Genomic DNA, 19,744 nt, shown 5'->3' with positions numbered 1-19,744 from the left:
GGATTCTGATTGGCTGTCAGTGTTTTATCGTTCGACAGCTGGAAAAAAATCGTTCTGAAAGTGATCCCAACGATATCGTTCCTCATATCTTTATCGTTATAGTTGTGGTGTGAACTCTGTTATTCTTTAATATGGAGAACGATTTTTAGAATTATATCTTTATCGTTATCTTTATAGTTATCGTCCTTGGTGTGAACGGGCCTTTAGCCTATACAGTCCGGAAAATAGGCTATAGGTTATAGCAAATTCAGACCAACTGCTGGTCTACACAGAGAAAAAGCCCTTTCTAGGCTCTTCTGTTGTACTGAGCCATTCGTTAGTCTAGTTGTTTGATGAGAAAATGAAATGTAGCCTATAGTTGCAATAGGCTACACGCGTTAAGTTTTGTAAGCTCCATGCAACTGCTGCAGCGGACTATTACTACTAGAATATTAGAAATCTAATACTCAAGCTGTTTTCTCATTTTTCTACTCTTAATATTAAAAAAAAAAACGACTGAACGAAAGATACACGGATTGTCTTGAACCACCACCGCGTTTGCGGCAGAAAACGTACTCGTTACTAACGTAACCTCGGTTCTCTCTAGAAGAGGGAACGAGTACTGCGTAAGATATCTTACGCTAGGGGAAAATCCTTTTTCCGCGAGATATTGATGCCAAAAATTATCCTTAATTTTGTAATAATGCAAAACGCGTTGCGGCAGCATACAGACATAGGCGAGGGAGCTCGCGCGACTATTGGCTGTTCTGCGGCAACTGCAGCAGCCTATCGAGCGAGGCCTGGCGTGACGCCAGACCCAATGAGGGTGCTTTGCGCCCGCTGCGTCACATCCCGCCGAAACGGGCGTGGTCTAGGCCTATAAATACCGCTCACAGGCAGCTATTATCTGGTTTTTCATCATCGAAGCAACCAGAGCGTGTGCATGCACGGCAAGATACGCAGTACTCGTTCCCTCTTCTAGAGAGAACCGAGGTTACGTTAGTAACCGAGTACATTCTCTTACGAGAGGTCTCTCGTACTGCGTAAGATATCTTACGCTAGGGGACTCAATGCAAAACGCTGTGCATGCTGGGATCTGACACCAAAGACCCAAGGGCGAAAGCCCGGGGTTCATATAGTGCACAATCACCCAGGGAACTCACACGGAGTCCGGGAAGAGGGAGGGGCGAAGCCGCACTCTTCCACATATGGCAGCGTCGCTTAGACGCGAATTTCATCATACAGACAGGGCGGGGTATGGTCTGAACTGATGGGGAAATGTGGGTCTTACACAGTTTGCCCAGGCACATCTTTGTGCTACTGCTTTTCACTGTCGATCATCGAGCTGTGCTCAGTAGACGCAGCATTCTGAGTTGATAGCATCAGGTCAGATAATACTGGTTGCCTGGCCTGCAGGGCGGGAACCTCTAGGTTGTAAAACCTTATAAATGTAGACGGGGAGGCCCAGCCCGCCGCCGTACAAATATCTTGCAAGGCAATCCCACTCGACCAGGCCCACGAAGAGGCCATGCCTCTCGTGGAGTGCGCTCTGACACCCAACGGGAACTGCATGCCCTTGGAGGCGTATGCTAGCGCTATAGCATCAACTATCCATCTGGATAGGCTCTGTTTCGACGCGGCTAGTCCCTTAGAACGCCCGCTGAACGAAACAAAGGGCTGCTCTGTCTGTCTGAAAACAGACGAGCGAGACACATAAGCTCGTAATGCCCTGACTGGCAAAGGAGGCTCACGTCTCTTTCCTCATCAGGGACCGGTAGGGCTGACAGGGAGATGACCTGCGCCCTAAACGGTGTGTTGAGGGATTTTGGAACATAACCGTGCTTAGGTTTGAGTATAACCTTTGAGTTGTTAGGCCCAAATTCCATGCACGTCGCGCTCACAGAGAGCGCGTGTAAGTCCCCTATGCGCTTCACTGAAGCGAGAGCCAGCAGAAACACAGTCTTGAAAGACAGATGTTTCAGATCAATCGTCACAGATACACAGATACACAGTACACAGATTGTTCTGGTCGTGAGCATTCTGAACTGTCGCTTCACAAGCACTCTGTTCAGTTGCCTTAGATCTAGTATGGGTCTGAGACCCCCGTCTTTTTTCGGTACCAGGAAGTATCTGCTGTATAGCCCTCCTTCGCTCTGAACTTGAGAGAGAGGCTCTAAGGCCCCTTTGCTCAATAGTTTCGCCACTTCGGCTCGAAGTAAATGTGCTACTTCTGTTTTTACCGTGGTCTCGACGCGCGCCGTATAGCGGCGAGGGCATCGGCGAAACTGCAGCGAATAGCCTCTTTTTATAATGTTTAGCACCCACTTCGAAACCCCAGGCAGCTTTGCCCATGCATCTGCATGAATAGCTAGGGGTTGAATACGAAGCGTGCTCCGTTCGCTCAGCGATGGAGAGGCTTCGGTGTGCTGTAACACAAGCGTCGCGCTCGTGACATTTGAGGCAGGGGCGCGCTGATAACAGCGGGCAGATTGCCCGCGCTCGACTCCTCTGCGGCGGTCAACCGAGAGGGGGAGGGCTGGGCGAGTCCCGTAGGAACTGTCATGTCTGTGCGTGGATGTGGGCGCGGGATAGCGGGCACATTTACCACACCGAAAGCATTGTTCGCTTGAGTGAAGCGAATGCACGTTGGTTTCATTTTTACAGAAACCGTGAGACATGCATAATGTAGTGTTTGTGGGCACTGGGTAGTGGGCACATTTACCACGTTTGATGCGCAATCGATCCGAGTCGATTTTATGTGCGCGAGCCCTGTGTGACGGGCTGTGCTTGTGTGTAGAGATGGGCACTGGGCAGTGGGCATTCTTTCTACACATAAAACACCATAGGCCGTGGCAGGGACACCAGAAAATTAACTCCTATGGGATTTATCTGGGTAGCCGTAAAAGCGGCGTTTGTGTGCAGACAAGCGTGCTGCGTCGCCGACTTGTTTACTGCAGAATACACTGGAACAGTCACATTTACTGGAACTGAACGAGCGAAAAGTTGCCATAGAAACAGAGAGCGTCAACATGCTGGCGTTTATTTGCAGGCCTGCGTGCATTACAACAGGCTCGTTCACTGCAATATTGACATTTCCAGTCGCCTGAATTTCAGAGGGGAATGAGAAATGTATGAGAAATGGAGGTCGGTCCGTCCGCAGCGGGACCAGAAACACTCTCTTTTCTCCTTACGCCAGTGACGCACGGAAAACCATAGAAACGGTGTTTGGGTGCAGGCGAGCGGGTTGTACAACGTGCTCGTTGGCTGCAAAATACACATCTGCAGTCGCCTTTTCAGGGAACTGACAGAGCGAGCATCGACGGCATAATTTTATCTGCCGGTAGACCCGGGATCGAACAAGGGTCTCTCGCGCGCAAAAACCCGAGAGTCTGCCACTGGGCCACAGGGGGAGACACATTGTCACTCAGTTAGCGCGAGTATTATCAGAGAGCGTCAACGTGCTGGCGTTTGTTTGCAGGCATGCGTGTATTACAACAGGCTTGCTCACTGCAATACTGACATTTCCAGTCGCCCCAACTTCAGAGGGGAATGAGAAATGTATGAGAAATTGAGGTCAGTCCATCCTCGGCGGGACTAAAAACACTCCTTTCTCCTTTCGCCGGTGAGTGACGCATGAATGGGGCGCAGAGGCAGGGTAGCTTTCTTATAACGTAAAGAAAAACTAACCCCGACCGTCCGCTTCCAGCCTCCCTTGTGAACGGCGCAGTTTGCGTGGCTTGAACAGAGGGAGAGAGAAAGCTAGCCCCGTGACCGTCCGCTCCTGACATCCCCTGTGAGCGGCGCGGTTTGCGCGGCTCGAACAGAGGGAGAACAGGTATCATCCCCCAAGCAGGCAAGGTGAGCGGGCGAACCGGCGAGCTTTGCAGGTTGGGGGGGGGGGGGGGGGGGGGGCACATACACATACATAAACACAGTAGCAGAGAAAGGATATAACGCCGGATAGCACAGCAGGAAGGCAAGGAAGGCGGCGCGGCCAGCGACTTCAGTGACTCGTCCCGCTGAAGGTGCTCTCTCTCAGACGGCGCGGCTTCTCTCCAGCTCCAGCGATGCGTGTGCTTCGCTTGAAGGATGAAAAATCAGATAATAGCTGCCTGCGAGCGGTATTTATTGGCCTAGACCACGCCCGTTTCGGCGGGATGTGACGCAGCGGGGCGTGAAGCACCCTCATTGGGTCTGGCGTCATGCCAGGCCTCGCTCGATAGGCTGCTGCAGTTGCCGCAGAACAGCCAATAGGCGCGCGAGCTGCCTCGCCTATGTCTGTATGCTGCCACAACGCGTTTTGCATTATTACAAAATTAAGGATAATTTTTGGCTTCAATATCTTGCGGAAAAAGGATTTTCCCCTAGCGTAAGATATCTTACGCAGTACGAGAGACCTCTCGTAAGAGAACTACTGCAGTGCAGCCAAAATGCTCTGTTCACTTATCTGAGATCCTTTACTCTTCCCTGTGGATGACCTGTGACCTACTTTCTGTAAGATCTGAATTTTTGAGTTTGAATTTTTGAGATTAAATTTTAGAAAACTGAATTTGAAGTTCCGAATTTCTTCATCTTGAAAACTTGAATCTGTATTTTTTTAAACTGAATATTTGCAGTATAAGAATTCAGAACAAAAAAAACTAGCTGTTTGAAAATACATGTCTATAAAATTCAGCCATAAAAAACATTTCAATTTGTTAAATTTCAAAATGTTCAAAATTCGTTTAAAAAAAATCTAATTCAGAACTATTTAAACTACCACCTAAAATTCAATTTTGTTAGATTACACTTGCAAATAATTCAAATTTACACAATTCAAATTCAAATCATTTTGTCATATTATAAGCTCCATAGATAATTCTGTTGATTTTTTTCCTTAGGCAACAATGCTTGGAAATGAATCAGGGAAGGTTAATGCCTATAAGCTCAATGAACGTGGCTGGACGAGGCATTTTGTGATTATTTATATTATACAACATGTCTAGGGGTATTAAGGGGTGCTGAATCCAAATCTGCTGTGTATGAAGCTCAAAAATGTCCCAAAATGCCTCAAAATTGAGAAATTCAAAATGGCCGCCACCGCCAGGCTGAAATATATTTTTCAATATATTTTTTTGACTAAACAAGGTACAAACATGAAATAAGTGTGCTTTTGTAAGTTTTCCTACATGGGCAATTCAATGCCATATTCAGATTTGAGAAGTGCTGTGAAGAAACAGCTTAGATATAGCAAAAATTGTTGTTTTTAACTATGAATAATTACTCAATTATTATTATAATTATTATTATTATTATTATTATTAGGGGCCAAGCACCGAAGGTGCGGAGGCACCTATTGTATTTGTTCCGGTTCTTATTATTATTCTGCTTTTTCTTCCGACTGGGCATCTATGGCAGCCCATAGAACCGTTTGCGGGAAAGTTGTTTTGGTTAGATATTCTGATAGAGCACAGTCCCAACATTAAATACACCAAATTTGGTGTCTTCAGCTCAATCCCTCTAGCGCCACCACCTGTCCAAAGTTTCACTCATATTTACTCTAATAACTTTTGAACCGTAAGGCCAATCAACAAAAATATTCCTCTGTTTCCTGAGCTCATTCCGATTCGATTGCACCCTATGACATCATTTTCCGTTATATAATTTCGAACTCGTCCTAGACAGGCCCTTTGTCCGATTTGCACGAAAATTGATCCAGATCATCTTCAGGTAGTGCTGACAAAAAGTTATGGAATTCAAATTGATTCGTCAAACCGTTTTCAATAAACGCACGAATAAATTTTACGTAGCGCTAGCAAAAAGAGTCATAAGGCTGTATCTCCACAACGGTTTATCGTATTCAGACCAAACTTGGTACATGTACTCACAAACATGACCTGAGGCAACATGCTGCGTTTTGGCGCAGCGCCACCTACTGGTCCGGAGATATGAAAAATGCCTATTTTTGCTTATAACTTCTGAACAGTTTGTCCAAAAATCATAAAATTGGTCTTGTTCAGGGCAACATGCCGAGTCGACTGATATCCAATTTGACCATATCGGCCATTTTGGCTGTCAGCCATTTTGAATTATGTGCTAAAATGCTGTATTTTAAGAACACATGAACGGATTGTTACGAAACTAGGTATGGGTCATCAGCACAATGTCCTGAAGGAGCGTGAGAAGTTTCGAAACAGCGCCACCTAGTGGTGAATTTTTTTCCCAAATGCTTAGAACTTCGGGTGTGGTCGACTTATTTTCACGAGACTCATCTAATTAGACTCCTGAATCCTTGCCGAGTCCTACGATACCAAACATGCTAGGTTTCGCCTTACGGTTTGTGTAGCGTTGTGATTTAGCGCTTAAAAAAACATTTGGCTATATCTTCGAAACCGCTAGTCCGATCGAGACTAAATCACCGTCAGAAGTTTGGAAACATAGGTCGATAGTAAAATGCCAATGCCCAAATGCAAAAATATTGATAGTAAGGGGTAGTAAAATCCAATCAAAGTCATGTGTCAGTCATTTTTTACGTGTTTTTTTCATATAAATGTCTATAACTCTGAAGCGAATTGAGATATTTTCAGCAAAATTGACACACATATGTATGGGCTCACTCTGAGGACACATAAAAAAATGGTGGGACTGAGCCTCTTGGTGGCGCTATAATAGAACAAAACATGAAATTCCCATTGACTTCAATACAGTTTTGTGAAATAAAATGCTATACTAAACAAATGCATTGGTGTAATTTAATGAAACTCAGAATGTGCCATCAACACCACCCCCTGAAAGTACCCAACATATTTCGAGACAGCGCCACCTTTTGGTCAAAAGTTATAACAAAATTTCTAAAAATGCTAATAACTTTTGAATAAATCTGGCTTTAGAAATGCCACTGGTCTTAATAGATTCCTTGGGTCAAGCCGAGAACATAGATACCAAGTTTTCCTTATTTGGCCGAACTTCCTGTCCACCATTTTGATTTTGATTCAAAACCTACTTTTTCGGGGGGCGCTAGTGAGCACCGCATGGATTAGACGCTTTCTCGTGGAGCTCCGTCAAACCCTCACAAAAATTGTACTAAAAATCCACGCTTGCATCTTTTAAGTACAACCATGGGCAAACCTAAAGCTAAAGGGAAAACTATGAACCCTGATTCTCCTGCCAAAGAAGACAGTAAGACAACTTTATTCGTTGAAGAAGACGACGACGCTAGCAACCAAACCGAACTAACTACAGACGCAACCACCAGCACCAGCGGGACCCCAAGTTCACAACCCACTCTGGCTAACATCCTAGCGGCTATTGGAAAACTGGAAGGGGACATAACGGCCAGATTTAATGGCCTGGACTCAAAACTGCACTTCGTTCAAACCTCCCTTACCAACCATGCAACACGCATTACTGATCTTGAGAGAGCAATAACCGACCATGACGCCCGCATAACAAGTCTCGAGCGCCGCTGTGAGGAAATGATAGAATCCAACACAGCCATGAAGCGCAAATTAACTGACCTCGAAAGCCGCTCAAGACGGTCAAACATTAAAATCGTGGGCTTACCAGAGAAAGTTGAGAAGGGAAATCCGACTCATTTCATAGCCGACCTCCTGCCAAAACTTCTCGGATCCGACGACTTCCCCGCTGGCCTGAAAGTGGACCGAGTCCATCGGATAGGCGCACAATCCTCATCGGCGCGGCCGCGCTCGATGATCGTCAAAATACACCACTTCCCAGAGAAGGAGAAAATACTCAACCTCGCCCGCCTGCAATCTCCACTGACATTCAACGGAGCCCGGATCAGCATTTATCCAGATTTTCCACCTGAAGTTTCCGAGCAGCGCCGGCCCTTTGATGGCGTAAAGAAGAAACTGAGGGAAGCAGGAATAAAACACGGTCTCCTTTTTCCTGCGCGTCTGATTCTCACGTTTGGGACCGAGCAGAAAACATTTCTTAAGCCTACTGATGCCGAGGCATTCATAGGCAAGTTTGTTACACCTGCTGCTACCGCACAGCCGACCTGAGACACTCCCGCTCTCTCACAGCTGTTTCCAGAGGCGCGACGCCGGACCAGCCAGCTGTCTTCCGTCTTCTCACGTTGAGCAAGTTCTGTTCCCTGCCCACCCTAGCTTATATGTAAGCAAATAGACATGAGGGTAGACGGGGCCACTCAGAGGGCCCACTGTTAAGGTAATTGTATGCTATGATTATTTCATTGAACCGTACAATTAGTCTGACGGGACATTTCCTTGTAGTGTTAAATCGTTTCCCAATGTTTATGAGGGTATTCATGTTCTGCTTCATTTGGGGTATTCATGTTCTGCTTCGTTTGGGGAAGTAGACAGTGGGGTGGGATTAATGTTACCATCTTGTTGCCATTTTTTCCTCTGTTATGTTTTTGTTTTTTGTTTTCTCGTTCTTTTATTCTGCTCGTGCATTCAGTGCCGATACCATTATTGCTGTTATCACACCACATTATTCTGATATTATCTCCTCATGGTTACTAGCACTTTTTCATCCTCGCCACAAGGTGGCAGTCTAACCTTATTAAGCTGGGATGTCAGAGGTTTAAGAATCAATTTAAAGAGAGGCAAGGTTTTCTCCCACTTGAAATCTCTGTCTGGGGACATTATTTTTTTACAGGAAACGCACATTAAACATTCAGATCAATGGAGGCTAAAATGCAGTTGGGTGTCACAAATTTATCAGTCAACATTTTCTTCTAAAGCAAGAGGAGTAGCTATATTATTTCGCCGAAATGTCCCATTTCAACACATTTCAACCATTTCTGATCCAAACGGTCGCTATATCATTGTAACGGGTCATATTTTGTCACGGCATGTAACATTTCTTAATATCTACGCGCCCAATTTTGACGACCCTGGCTTCTTTAGAAAAGTTTTTAATCTTATTCCGGACTGTTCCACCACTCACTTAATTGCAGGAGGAGACTTCAACAATATATTGGATTGTTTTACTTATAGGCTTTCTACACGCTCGATTGCTCCTTCCAAGTCCACCATTACCATAAATAACCTAATTAGATCTATGAACCTTGTTGATATCTGGAGGCTTCAACACCCCGCTGCTAGAGATTACTCTTTTTTTTCACATGTACACAAATCATACACAAGAATTGATTATTTTCTAACAGATGCTAAATTGACCTGATATTATCTACACCAAATACCACAACATTTTAATCTCCGACCACTGCCCTATAGAACTAAAGATAGACTTAGGCAGGACAAAACCCACATTTGACTGGCGACTCAACCCGCTACTACTCAACAATATGCATTTTCGCCAACAAACAGCCAACCTCATAACAGACTATCTATCCCATAATGACACATCTGATGTTACAGATTCCACTCTATGGGAAGCTTTTAAGGCTGTTATGCGGGGCCACATCATAGCCTACGAGGCTAAACTGAAAAAAGACAGACAGAAGGAAATGTCAGAAATCACAGCTCAGTTGTCAGTCCTTGAAAGCGACTTTCAACAATCTGCCTCACCTTCTAAACTGAATGAGATTGTGAAACTTAAATTCAAATATAACACTATTCTTTCTAACCAAGTGAGTACTATGCTGTTAAATGGTCAAACAAAAACATTTTGAACTGGCCGACAAACCAGATAAATTATTAGCCCGTCAGCTTAAAAGCATACAGGCTAAACGAACAATCCATAAAATCAAGACAAAAACAGGTACTATCACCACAGATCCAAAAGAGATTAATAAATGTTTCCGCCAATTTTATGAAGACCTTTACACATCGAAAACCACTGCAGATGCCACGCAAATCTCTGACTTCCTTCATACCCTCCATCTACCTAAATTGAACACCTCAGCACAAGCAGACCTAAACGCAAATAAAACTCCAGAGGAAGTTGGGGGGGCAATACGCTCCTTCCCGAACGGAAAAGCGGCTGGCCCAGACGGCTTTAACATAGAGTTTTACAAAGCATACTCAGACAAAATAACTCCTCTCATGTTACGGATGTTCAACCACTCCACCGCTACTGGCCTGCTTCCTGACACCTTGTATTCAGCCAACATCTCCTTGATATTGAAAAAAGATAAGGATGAGTTAGACCCCGCTTCATATCGCCCTATTGCCCTCCTTAACTCTGACCTTAAGGTGTTCACCAAAGTGCTTGCCAACAGACTAAATAAGTGTATAACAACCATAATCCACCATGACCAAACTGTATTTATTCCAGGGAGATTTTCCTTTTTCAATGTTAGACGGCTGATGAATATAATGTATGCCAGATATGACAGAAGCTCCAAAATCTCTGTTCTAGCCCTTGATGCTAAAAAAGCTTTCAACCAGGTCGAATGGAAGTACATCCTGGCGGTGATAAAGGAGTTTGGTCTGGGTGATAATTTTGCCTCCTGGGTCGAAATGCTATACGCCCACCCGACAGCCTCGGTTGTCACCAACTGTGACAAATCACCCATTTTTTCATTGCAACGTTCCTGTCGTCAAGGCTGCCCGCTAAGCCCACTACTTTTTGCACTGGCAATGGAACCTCTCGCCACCAATATCAGGAATCACCCCTCCATTGCTCCTTTAATCCTAGGCAAAGTGGAGCACCGTATTTCGCTTTACGCGGACGATGTAGTCCTGTTCCTCTCCCATCCTGAAGAATCGGTTCCTCCTTTACTCGAACTTATTAATAAATTTGGTGAACTGTCTGGCTACACTATAAATTGGGACAAAAGCGAATTCTTATCTCTCAAAAATAACTTGAGCCCAAATTTTGTTAACAGCTTGCCCTTCCATATTGTCACAGACAAAATAAAATATTTAGGATTGGTTATTCCCAAAGACCCCAAACAAATTTATAAATTGAACTATTTAAATATGTTAGAAAAACTTAAATCTAATATTGAAACCTGGAGGCTGTTACCCTTATCTATGATAGGGCGCATGAACGCAATTAAAATGATGGCTCTCCCCAGGTTCCTCTATCTTTTCCAATCTTTACCTATATTCATACCGAAAACATTTTTTAAGCTTTTGAACTCCATAATCTTTTTTTTCATTTGGGGATTTAAGGTACACCGCATTTCTAAAAAACACATCACCAAACCCAAATCGACAGGAGGCCTTAGCCTGCCTAATTTCCAGCACTACTACTGGGCCGCAAATTGTAGAGCCTTGACGTATTGGCAAAATGCACACCCAGGTAATGTTACAGATTCTACCCCTGCATGGCTTGCAATTGAACAGGACCTTCCCGAAGGCTCTCTTCCCGCTCTTCTCTTTTCAACAAACAAACTTCCGACAGCTATCGCTGGTTATAGGTTCATAGTTGCCAGCTCCCTAAGAATTTAGCAACAAATAAAAAAAAACATACAATCTACCCGATTTTTCAGCTTACACCCCTATTTGCCACAACCCCACTTTCCCCCCCTCTTTAAGTGATAACACTTTTGTGATCTGGAAGAACAAAGGTCTTGCCACTTTAGCAGACCTTTACATTGAAAAAGCTTTCGCTACCTTCACGCAACTGAAGGAAAAATATGCACTCCCACCTTCACATTTCTTCCGTTTCCTCCAGATTAGGGATTACACACGCAAAAACATAAACTTTGAGTCACTCCCTGTCTCCACAGATTTGTACGCTCTACTAAATCAGGCCCCTGACTCGAGGAGACTTGTCTCTCATTTTATCAACATTTTTACAGCTTATGAGCCTGCTCCTACTCGACACCTAAAGGAAGCCTGGGAGAAAGATCTTGGTATTACAATCAGTGTTGATGACTGGGATACTTGCCTTTCCGCCATCCACTGCTGCTCGATAAACTCTCGACATCAACTCATCCAATTCAAAGTAATCCATAGACTCCATTATTCCTGCACTAAACTACACTCTTTTTATCCCTCTGTTTCCCCAATCTGTCCAAAATGTAAAGCAGAAGAGGGCACTCTTGGTCATCTCTTCTGGTCCTGCCCCAAATTAAACGAATTCTGGTCTGATATTTTCAATTGCCTCTCCACGATTCATGGTTGTGATATCACCCCAGACCCTTACACTGCTATATTGGGCGGGGCCCGACACCTTACTACTCTAACCCATCTTCAACAAAAAACGGTACAATATAGTATGGTCATTGCAAAAAGAAATATTTTAACTTTATGGAAAAATGAAAATGTGCCATCTTTTAAGACCTGGTTGTTAGAAATCACTCATCTATTGCATCTAGAGTTGCATCTAGAGAGGGTTCGACATAGCGTTTGTTTGACCTCTGTGACCTTTAATAAAATGTGGCAGCCTTTTATGTTGTACTTGTCGAGACTATAACCCTGTGGGTATTTAGATGTGTATGCATTATCGGTGCTTCTCGCCATGTACATGTATTTCACTTTGTTGAGATAACAAGCATGTTCTTACTGGTGCTGATTGCGACTTTACTAACAGTGCTTTGTATTACTTCTGAGCAGTTTTTTTTTTTTTTTTCTGTAGTTGATTTTACTTTTATATTATTATCTACTATTTTGTTTCTTTCTGAGGGAGGGAATGTGTATTCCACTTATTTCATTTATATTTGAGTTTATGTGTCTTTATTTGTATTTTTTCTGTCTATATTTACACTGTTTGTGTAACTGAAAATGTGTAAAAAAAAAAAAATAATAATAAAAAAAAAATACTTTTTCGAACTCCTCCTACACCGTTTGTCCGATTTTCACCAAAATCAAATCGTATCATCTCCAGACCGTGCCGACTAAAAGTTATGGATTTCGTGTTGATTGACGAAATCGTTTTCGTATAGCGCAGCAGCAAATTTGAGGCATGATGCTAAAAGCACTATTCAGGCTTTATCTCTGCAATGCCTTGACATATTGACACCAAATTTTATATGTCATTGTCACTTCACTCTGACCACATCACATCAGTTTTGTAACTGCGCCACCTATTGTTCGAAAGTGATAATCCATTAAATCATATTTTTATTTACTGTTTCTATGATTTTTCAGGCATTTTGCCTAAAATCCTCTTTAATGTCTTTAATTGCTCATTGTTGCAGTTGGTCTGACACTTTCAGCAATGTTGGCATGTCTTGTCATCTGATTGTGCTTGGCCCCGATAATTGCTGCTTGCAGCTATATTTATTACTATTATTGTTGATATTATCAGGCTACATTTACTTACTTTGTATTTTTTTTAGGTCAAATGTACAAACAAATACAAAAAGTTACAAACTTTAATTAAATGTTCACAGGTTTTCACACATGGGGAATTTAACATCCTGTCCTGATTTAAATCAAGTGTCAATAATCAGCTTGAAAATCACACAAGTATAGGGAAAAGGTGGTTGGATCTAATATTCAATGATATTCAATGGATATCACCATGATCCATGGATCTTCCTGCTTTTGGATCTTATTTGATTTACAACTTCTTTATCACTAATGACCACCTTTTTCTCTATACTTGTGTGATTTTCAAGCTGATTATTGATACTTGATCTAAATCAGGACAGGATGTTAAATTCCCCATGTGTGAAAACCTGTGAACATTTAATAAAAGTTTGTAACTTTTTGTATTTGTTTGTACATTTGAACAAAAATAAAATAAAAAATACAAAGTAAGTAAATGTAGCCTGATAATATCAACAATAATAGTAATAATTATAATAATAACTGAGTAATTATTCATAACTATTTTTACAATATCTAAGCTGTTTCTTCACATTACTTCTCAAATCCGAATATGGCATTGCATTGCCCATGTGGGAAAACTTACAAAAGCACATTTATTTTATGTTTGTACCATGTTTAGTTAAAAGATATACTGAAAAATTGATTTCAGCCTGGCGGTGGCGGCCATTTTGAATTTCTCAATTTTGAGGCATTTTGGGACATTTTTGAGCTTCATATACAGCAGATTTGGATTCAGCACCTCTTAATACCCCTAGAAATGTTATGCAATATAAATAATCCCAAAATGCCTTCAGGGTTCTGATTTTGTGAAAATTGACCCTGTCTATATGGAACTGCATAATTATTGGAAAAAATCCAGCATATTGCTTCAGACAACATCTCCACAATTTTGTGGGTGCTTTTGCTGCAGAAGGTTAAACAAACGTTGAAATAAAATCTCGACCCAACGTACCCCGAATAAATGCCATAAATCTAGATGGATGGGCATTACTTTAAAGGGATGGTTCGGAGTAAAATCAACCTAGGGTCCTTTGCACCATGACATTGAGCCAAACACAAGTCTCAGGTATCCCCAGAATGCATCTGTGAAGTTTCAGCTCAAAATATCCCACAGACCAGTGGATTGCAGCGGAGATTCCTCAGAGATGAAAGATTTTGTTAGATAGGAATACAGCGCGATTTGGGATATTATGGGCACTTAGGGCGGAACGGGGCCAAACGACGTAAAACTGTTGAGGAACGGAGGTGGGAGTTGACTGTTTATAGGCTTCCTATTGTGCTGATTGGCTAGATTACCTGAAAATGCTTCTCCCGAACTTTGTTAAAATTGACTAAATTTAAAATAAAGACAAAAGGAAAATGTTTTTGTTAATGTAATAAACAACACCTGTGAAAAAAGATCTGGCATAATTTGCTTGCTTGTTTGTAGATGCCACTTGGTTTGATATTTTGTATCTAATGCTATGAAATTCAGACAAAGTACTTTATGCACATACTGCAATAGCTATCATTGTTCTCCATAATTTTTTTTTTCCAAAAAGTCACATTTGTTATTTTGGCCCACCTGGACTCAAACACGTTTCCCACTAACAAAGATCCATTGTAATGATAACGGACAAAGTCAGTGGGCATCACTGTCCGCGTGCACTTCTGCGGTCTGTGAAGCATACGAATTTGAACTTTGTCTTCTTTATTCCACAAATCCAACAAAAGCACATCAAACACCAATGTTGCATCAGGTGGGATAACTGAACCTAGAGAGAAACACCAGTGTTGAGCTACAGGTAGATGGGATAACAGAACATAGAGAGAGTGTGAAAACTTAACCCACCCAAAACATGCCCACTTGTTTTGTGGAAAATGTTACACCCTACTAACTTACTACATCAAGGGCCTAAAATTAGAATCAAGTGCATCAATTAGTAGAATTAAGTGCTCATTGTTAGAACATAATTAAAAAGTATGACCACACTGGGGGTTTAAAATATATTTAAAATCCACCATTACACTATGCATAAAATAAAATTCACCCAGTGCAAGACACCCCAGGAAGTCTGCAAATTTTACAAAGACATGCTTTGGGTGTAGATTCCAGGTCATTCTTAGTTCTCTGTTGGCAAGTTTCCACCGAAAAGATCATTACAACTCCAGCCCTAAAAACTTGAATGGAGTCGAATGGAGCTGGGGGCAGGGGGCTGGAGAATGCTGACACTGTCTATGAAATAACATTGCATTGCATTGCTCTGTATGTGTGTGCAAGAGAGACTCGTGTGTGACATTGCAAGTTAATCAACGGTTTCAGTTTAAATATAATTGCAGAAAGGACAAAAGAGGGTTCCGACGGTTTATATAGAGCTATTGGTAAGCTGGAATCACTACTAGTACTGTGAAAAGCAAAATGTAAGTGTCTGTACCAGGGCTTGACATTAACACCCGCCAACCCACCAAATGCGGGTGGATTTTGCTCGTGGCGGGTAACATAGTCACTCCAACTAGCCACTTTGGTGGGTTGAATAATTGTAGTCTTTTCAAAAGGTATCTGAAATAAGTGTGACACTACGACACTACAACTCCCATGAGTATTAGGGCTGTCAACGAATATTCTAAATTCGAATATATATTCGAATAGTTTTAAAAAACAGAATTTCAAAGGTGAAAATGAATATTCGAATGTGGAAAAACGCCCGTGGTAACAGACAGGCTGTCTGCTTTGCGAGTGAGCGCGCTGCCTGAGGGGTCAGGGACAGGTAACAGGAAGAAGCGTTAACGTTAAACAGAAACATTACTAAAGTGTAGGCTACTGTGCTGACTGAATAGATATTGCATGAATAAGGTAGGTTAGATACAGCAGTTTCATGCACTGCAGGCTTCCACTGGTTTGATTATTTACTGTTTCATGTCAAGGAAAAGTTCCATGTTTACCACAGCACAGCTCGCTCGGAGCGTTCAATGTTGGTTCTATATACTGTAAAACTTCAATTAATGTTAATAATATTTGTTTCAATCAAGTCGCGACCTTAAATTGCTTGCATAAAACTCTTGATCAGCACTCAACATTTGCTTATTGTTGTTGTTCATTTAACCCCCTGAGGTCGGCTATCGCACCGGCGCGATAGGCTCGTTTTTTTCCTTATCAGTGGAAAAAAAAAAAAAAAAAAAAAAAAAAAATTATCTTATATGCTAGTGTTATACATCAATCGATCCTGTTAAGTGTGTATTATTTTTGTGTATACTAACAATAAAAACAAAGTGTTGTGCTTTTTGCCAAATAAAGAAAAATAAACATGATGCGAGTTCTGCCTCCTCTCCGTCAGTGTAGTCCATTCTGAAACGCGTCCGAAAATGAACCATAACTCAGCGAATACTCAGTCAAACAGGCATACAGACACACAGGCATGAAGCTTGAATTATCGTCTTTTAAATGAAGTAATTTTTATAAAAAACAAATATTCACAGTTTATGTAATATGTATGCAAAGAGAGAGATGTCAGTCGTTCTCATCACAGCTCATTAAGTTTTAATGTGCTCCGCCCACGGAGAGCGCGCGCTATTCAAACGCAAATGATCTGAGGCAATCCATACAAACCTGTGAAACGCCCACATCAGCTGGATAACACACACCGCGAGTTCACTTTCAGACTTATGTACTTTACGATGCTGTGAGGAATAATACTATCTTGATAATAATCCTGGAAAATTTACCTCAGAAGTTCTGGAAGTATCATTTCGAGGAGCAAACGGATCCCGCTGAGGAATAGGCCAGTTCTATTTGCTTTGTTCTAATCTGAATGAATGAACGCACAGATGCGTGCTGTTGTGGAGCTACTACAGCTGGCAAAAGTACTGTTTAAATATGAATCGCGTTTCTGTGTATGAATGAATGAACGAACGCACAGATGCGTGCTGTTGTGGAGCTACTACAGCTGGCAAAAATACTGTTTAAATATGAATCACGTTTCTATGAATGAATGAACGCACAGATGCGCGCTGTTGTGGAGCTACTACAGCTGGAAAAAAGACTGTTTAAATATGAATCGCGTTTCTATGTATGATTGAATGAACAGCTTTTATCAAACTCTATTGCTATACTGAGATGTGTAAAAATCGACTACAAAATCGGATAGATTATAAAGTTTTTACTGTAAAATACTGCCACATCAAATAAGCTTATAATGTTGCCAATTTCTTCTCATATGAATTGAATTACATATGATAAAATGTATACTTTAGTTTTTACAAAGAAAGATTACACTGGAAATATTGTTACAATTTTAAATGTTGTTGTAAAAACTATATTTTTATAAATAATATTTATAAAAATGTTAGACAAACATTTTATTACATTATAAAATATATATATATATATATATATATATATATATATATATATATATATATATATATATATATATATATATATATATATATATATATATATATATAGGATAGATGTAAACAAAATCTTAAAAGGTCATTATAAGCCTTCTCTTTAAATAATTTATTTGGCTTTATTAGTGACACATTTGGGAAGAGAATATATTCCAAATCTGAAAATACAGTATGAGAACAATTAACTGCACAATTACTAGAAATGTTTACCTTGGATATTGTACAATTTGCAAGCACAATTTGTGGAAAAAACAACAACAACTGTGAACCAGTTATATCTATATTGTCCTTGCATTCTTGTGGCTCAGTCACACACCTGAATGAAAGGCTCATTACGTATGCAGCCTCATTATGCGGGCCCCATTGTCTCCTAAGGTGTGAATCACGCCCACCCGCATATGGCCTTTCCAAACAAAAAGTGTTTTACAAGATTTAAATCAATGTATTGTGTTATGTGAATGATTAGGCAGGATGATTTTCACATGATTTTGAAGAAAAAACTATAGGCAACGACATCCATTGGTCAAAAGTCTTATTGACACATATTTAGTATGTGTTTTGTGGCCTTATTTCAGAAACTTTAGTTTTTTTGTTTTTTCAAAAACCATGCATAAACATTATTCTCTCAAAAATACAAACATGTACATGCAAGTTGTTCACATATTATGGTAGCCCTGTTTGTGCTAAATAGAGTGTAATTACACCTTTGCCATTAATATGCTTATAAGCAACTGAAAAAAGCACAAATGTCAGGGCATGTCAGAACATCTCAAGGACCCCAAAAAAACCCCAGACCCCAGAGGGTTAAACCGTTATGCGCAGAGAGCGTGACGCCTCAAGCGTGGTTCGCGCCGCAAGACCTCCAGACGCCCGTAAACGCGTCTTCACATTGACTTAACATTGAAATCACTCTCGCCAGACGCTCTATTCGCGTTTGGTGTGAACGCAGCATGAGGGTGAGGGCGAGAGAGAGAAAGAGTGCGAGTGAGCGAGAGTGAGGTCTGTGGTCTTGGCCATTAGTTGATTTACTTGTTTTTCTGTAGGTAATACGTTGTCAAATATGTTTAAACTTAAATAAACTACCTATACAAGTAGTTAGCCTATGTCTCTTTTTATTGTCCTGTTATTGACGTAATGTGCAACCAGATGTTCAAATAGTTTGAATATAGGCTATGTGTTTTTTTTTTAGAGGGAATATTCGAACGTCATTTTTGAGCAATTTTGACTGCCCTAATGAGTATTTGTGCTTGCGCGCTAGTGACCGACAACACAGAAACAAAGCGACAGCTAGCTGCCCTGCTGGAGTTACGTCGTATGCCGGTGGAGCAATGTGGCGACATATAATACATAATAGGCCTACATGGTTTTATTTTTAAAAAGGAGCTTTACACACAACCTTATCAGAGCTAATGATAATGACCTGTATTGTTATATATTTATGTAGTCTTGATTTGGGTGTGTACAGTGGTTTTACATTTAAAAGGGTTGTAAATCTAGTTCAAGTAAATTTTAGCACGCCATAGTCAACTTTTATCAGGTAATTTCACAACAACAAAAATGTGGCTAGTAAAAATGCTGTGTGGCTAGTAACTTTGGAAAACCACTAGCCACATTGGCTAGTGAGCAAAAAAGTTAATGTCAAGCCCTGGTCTGTACAAACAGCCAGACAAGCAATGTTAAGCTAGTTGTAGTCAAGTAAACAACATGTAGCAGCATGTATGACACTGCTTGTTTCTTGGGAAGTCTTTGGGAAAACTCAGCCGTTTGTGATAGGCTATACTTTCAGGGTTGCCAACTATGGGACTTTGGCTGGAGTGAGACTCTGTAAAATATCAGTGTGCGTGCGTAACCCAACCCTAATTTTAAAAATGTCGGTCCTTGTTTACTTAGGATAAACCCTGATTTATGAAAAAAAAAAAAAAAATGTTTTTTCAAAATGTACAATTAATTTATTGATTGCACTATGAAAAAAATAAGAAAGAGGTGATTAAATAACAAACATGTAAAACAACATCAAAACAAAAAAATCTCAAATCAAAAGGGACACATAATAGTTACCTCCCTCCCCAGAAAACCACAACACAAGTTTCACACATCAGGCCTGTTGTAGCCTATGCCGCAGTGGCAGTGTTGGCCTGCTTTACTACCTCTGCAGGAGGCTCGTATCTGAAGCAGTGTTCAATCCGTTCATGAACGTTCATTGCGTCGGTCACGTGACA

The 19,744-nt window shown here is 41.3% G+C and overlaps 1 protein-coding gene across 4 annotated transcripts in view; it reads right to left on the bottom strand.

Moving 5' to 3' along the window:
- Positions 1–19,744, bottom strand: part of fkbp10a (FKBP prolyl isomerase 10a) — a 387,049-nt gene that overhangs the window by 154,952 nt on the left and 212,353 nt on the right. For all 4 annotated transcript variants that reach the window (XM_081377332.1, XM_081377334.1, XM_081377335.1 and 1 more), the window contains one exon: positions 14,701–14,890. In XM_081377332.1, the coding sequence (XP_081233458.1) occupies positions 14,701–14,890 (190 nt within the window). The remainder of the gene's footprint in view (positions 1–14,700; positions 14,891–19,744) is intronic.

The sequence above is a fragment of the Scardinius erythrophthalmus genome, assembly GCF_964197995.2.
Source record: "Scardinius erythrophthalmus genome assembly, chromosome: 10".
NCBI classification, from domain to species: Eukaryota; Metazoa; Chordata; class Actinopteri; order Cypriniformes; family Leuciscidae; genus Scardinius; species Scardinius erythrophthalmus.
Note: the sequence above shows the minus strand (reverse complement) of the source record. Positions and strands in the feature narration are given on the sequence as shown.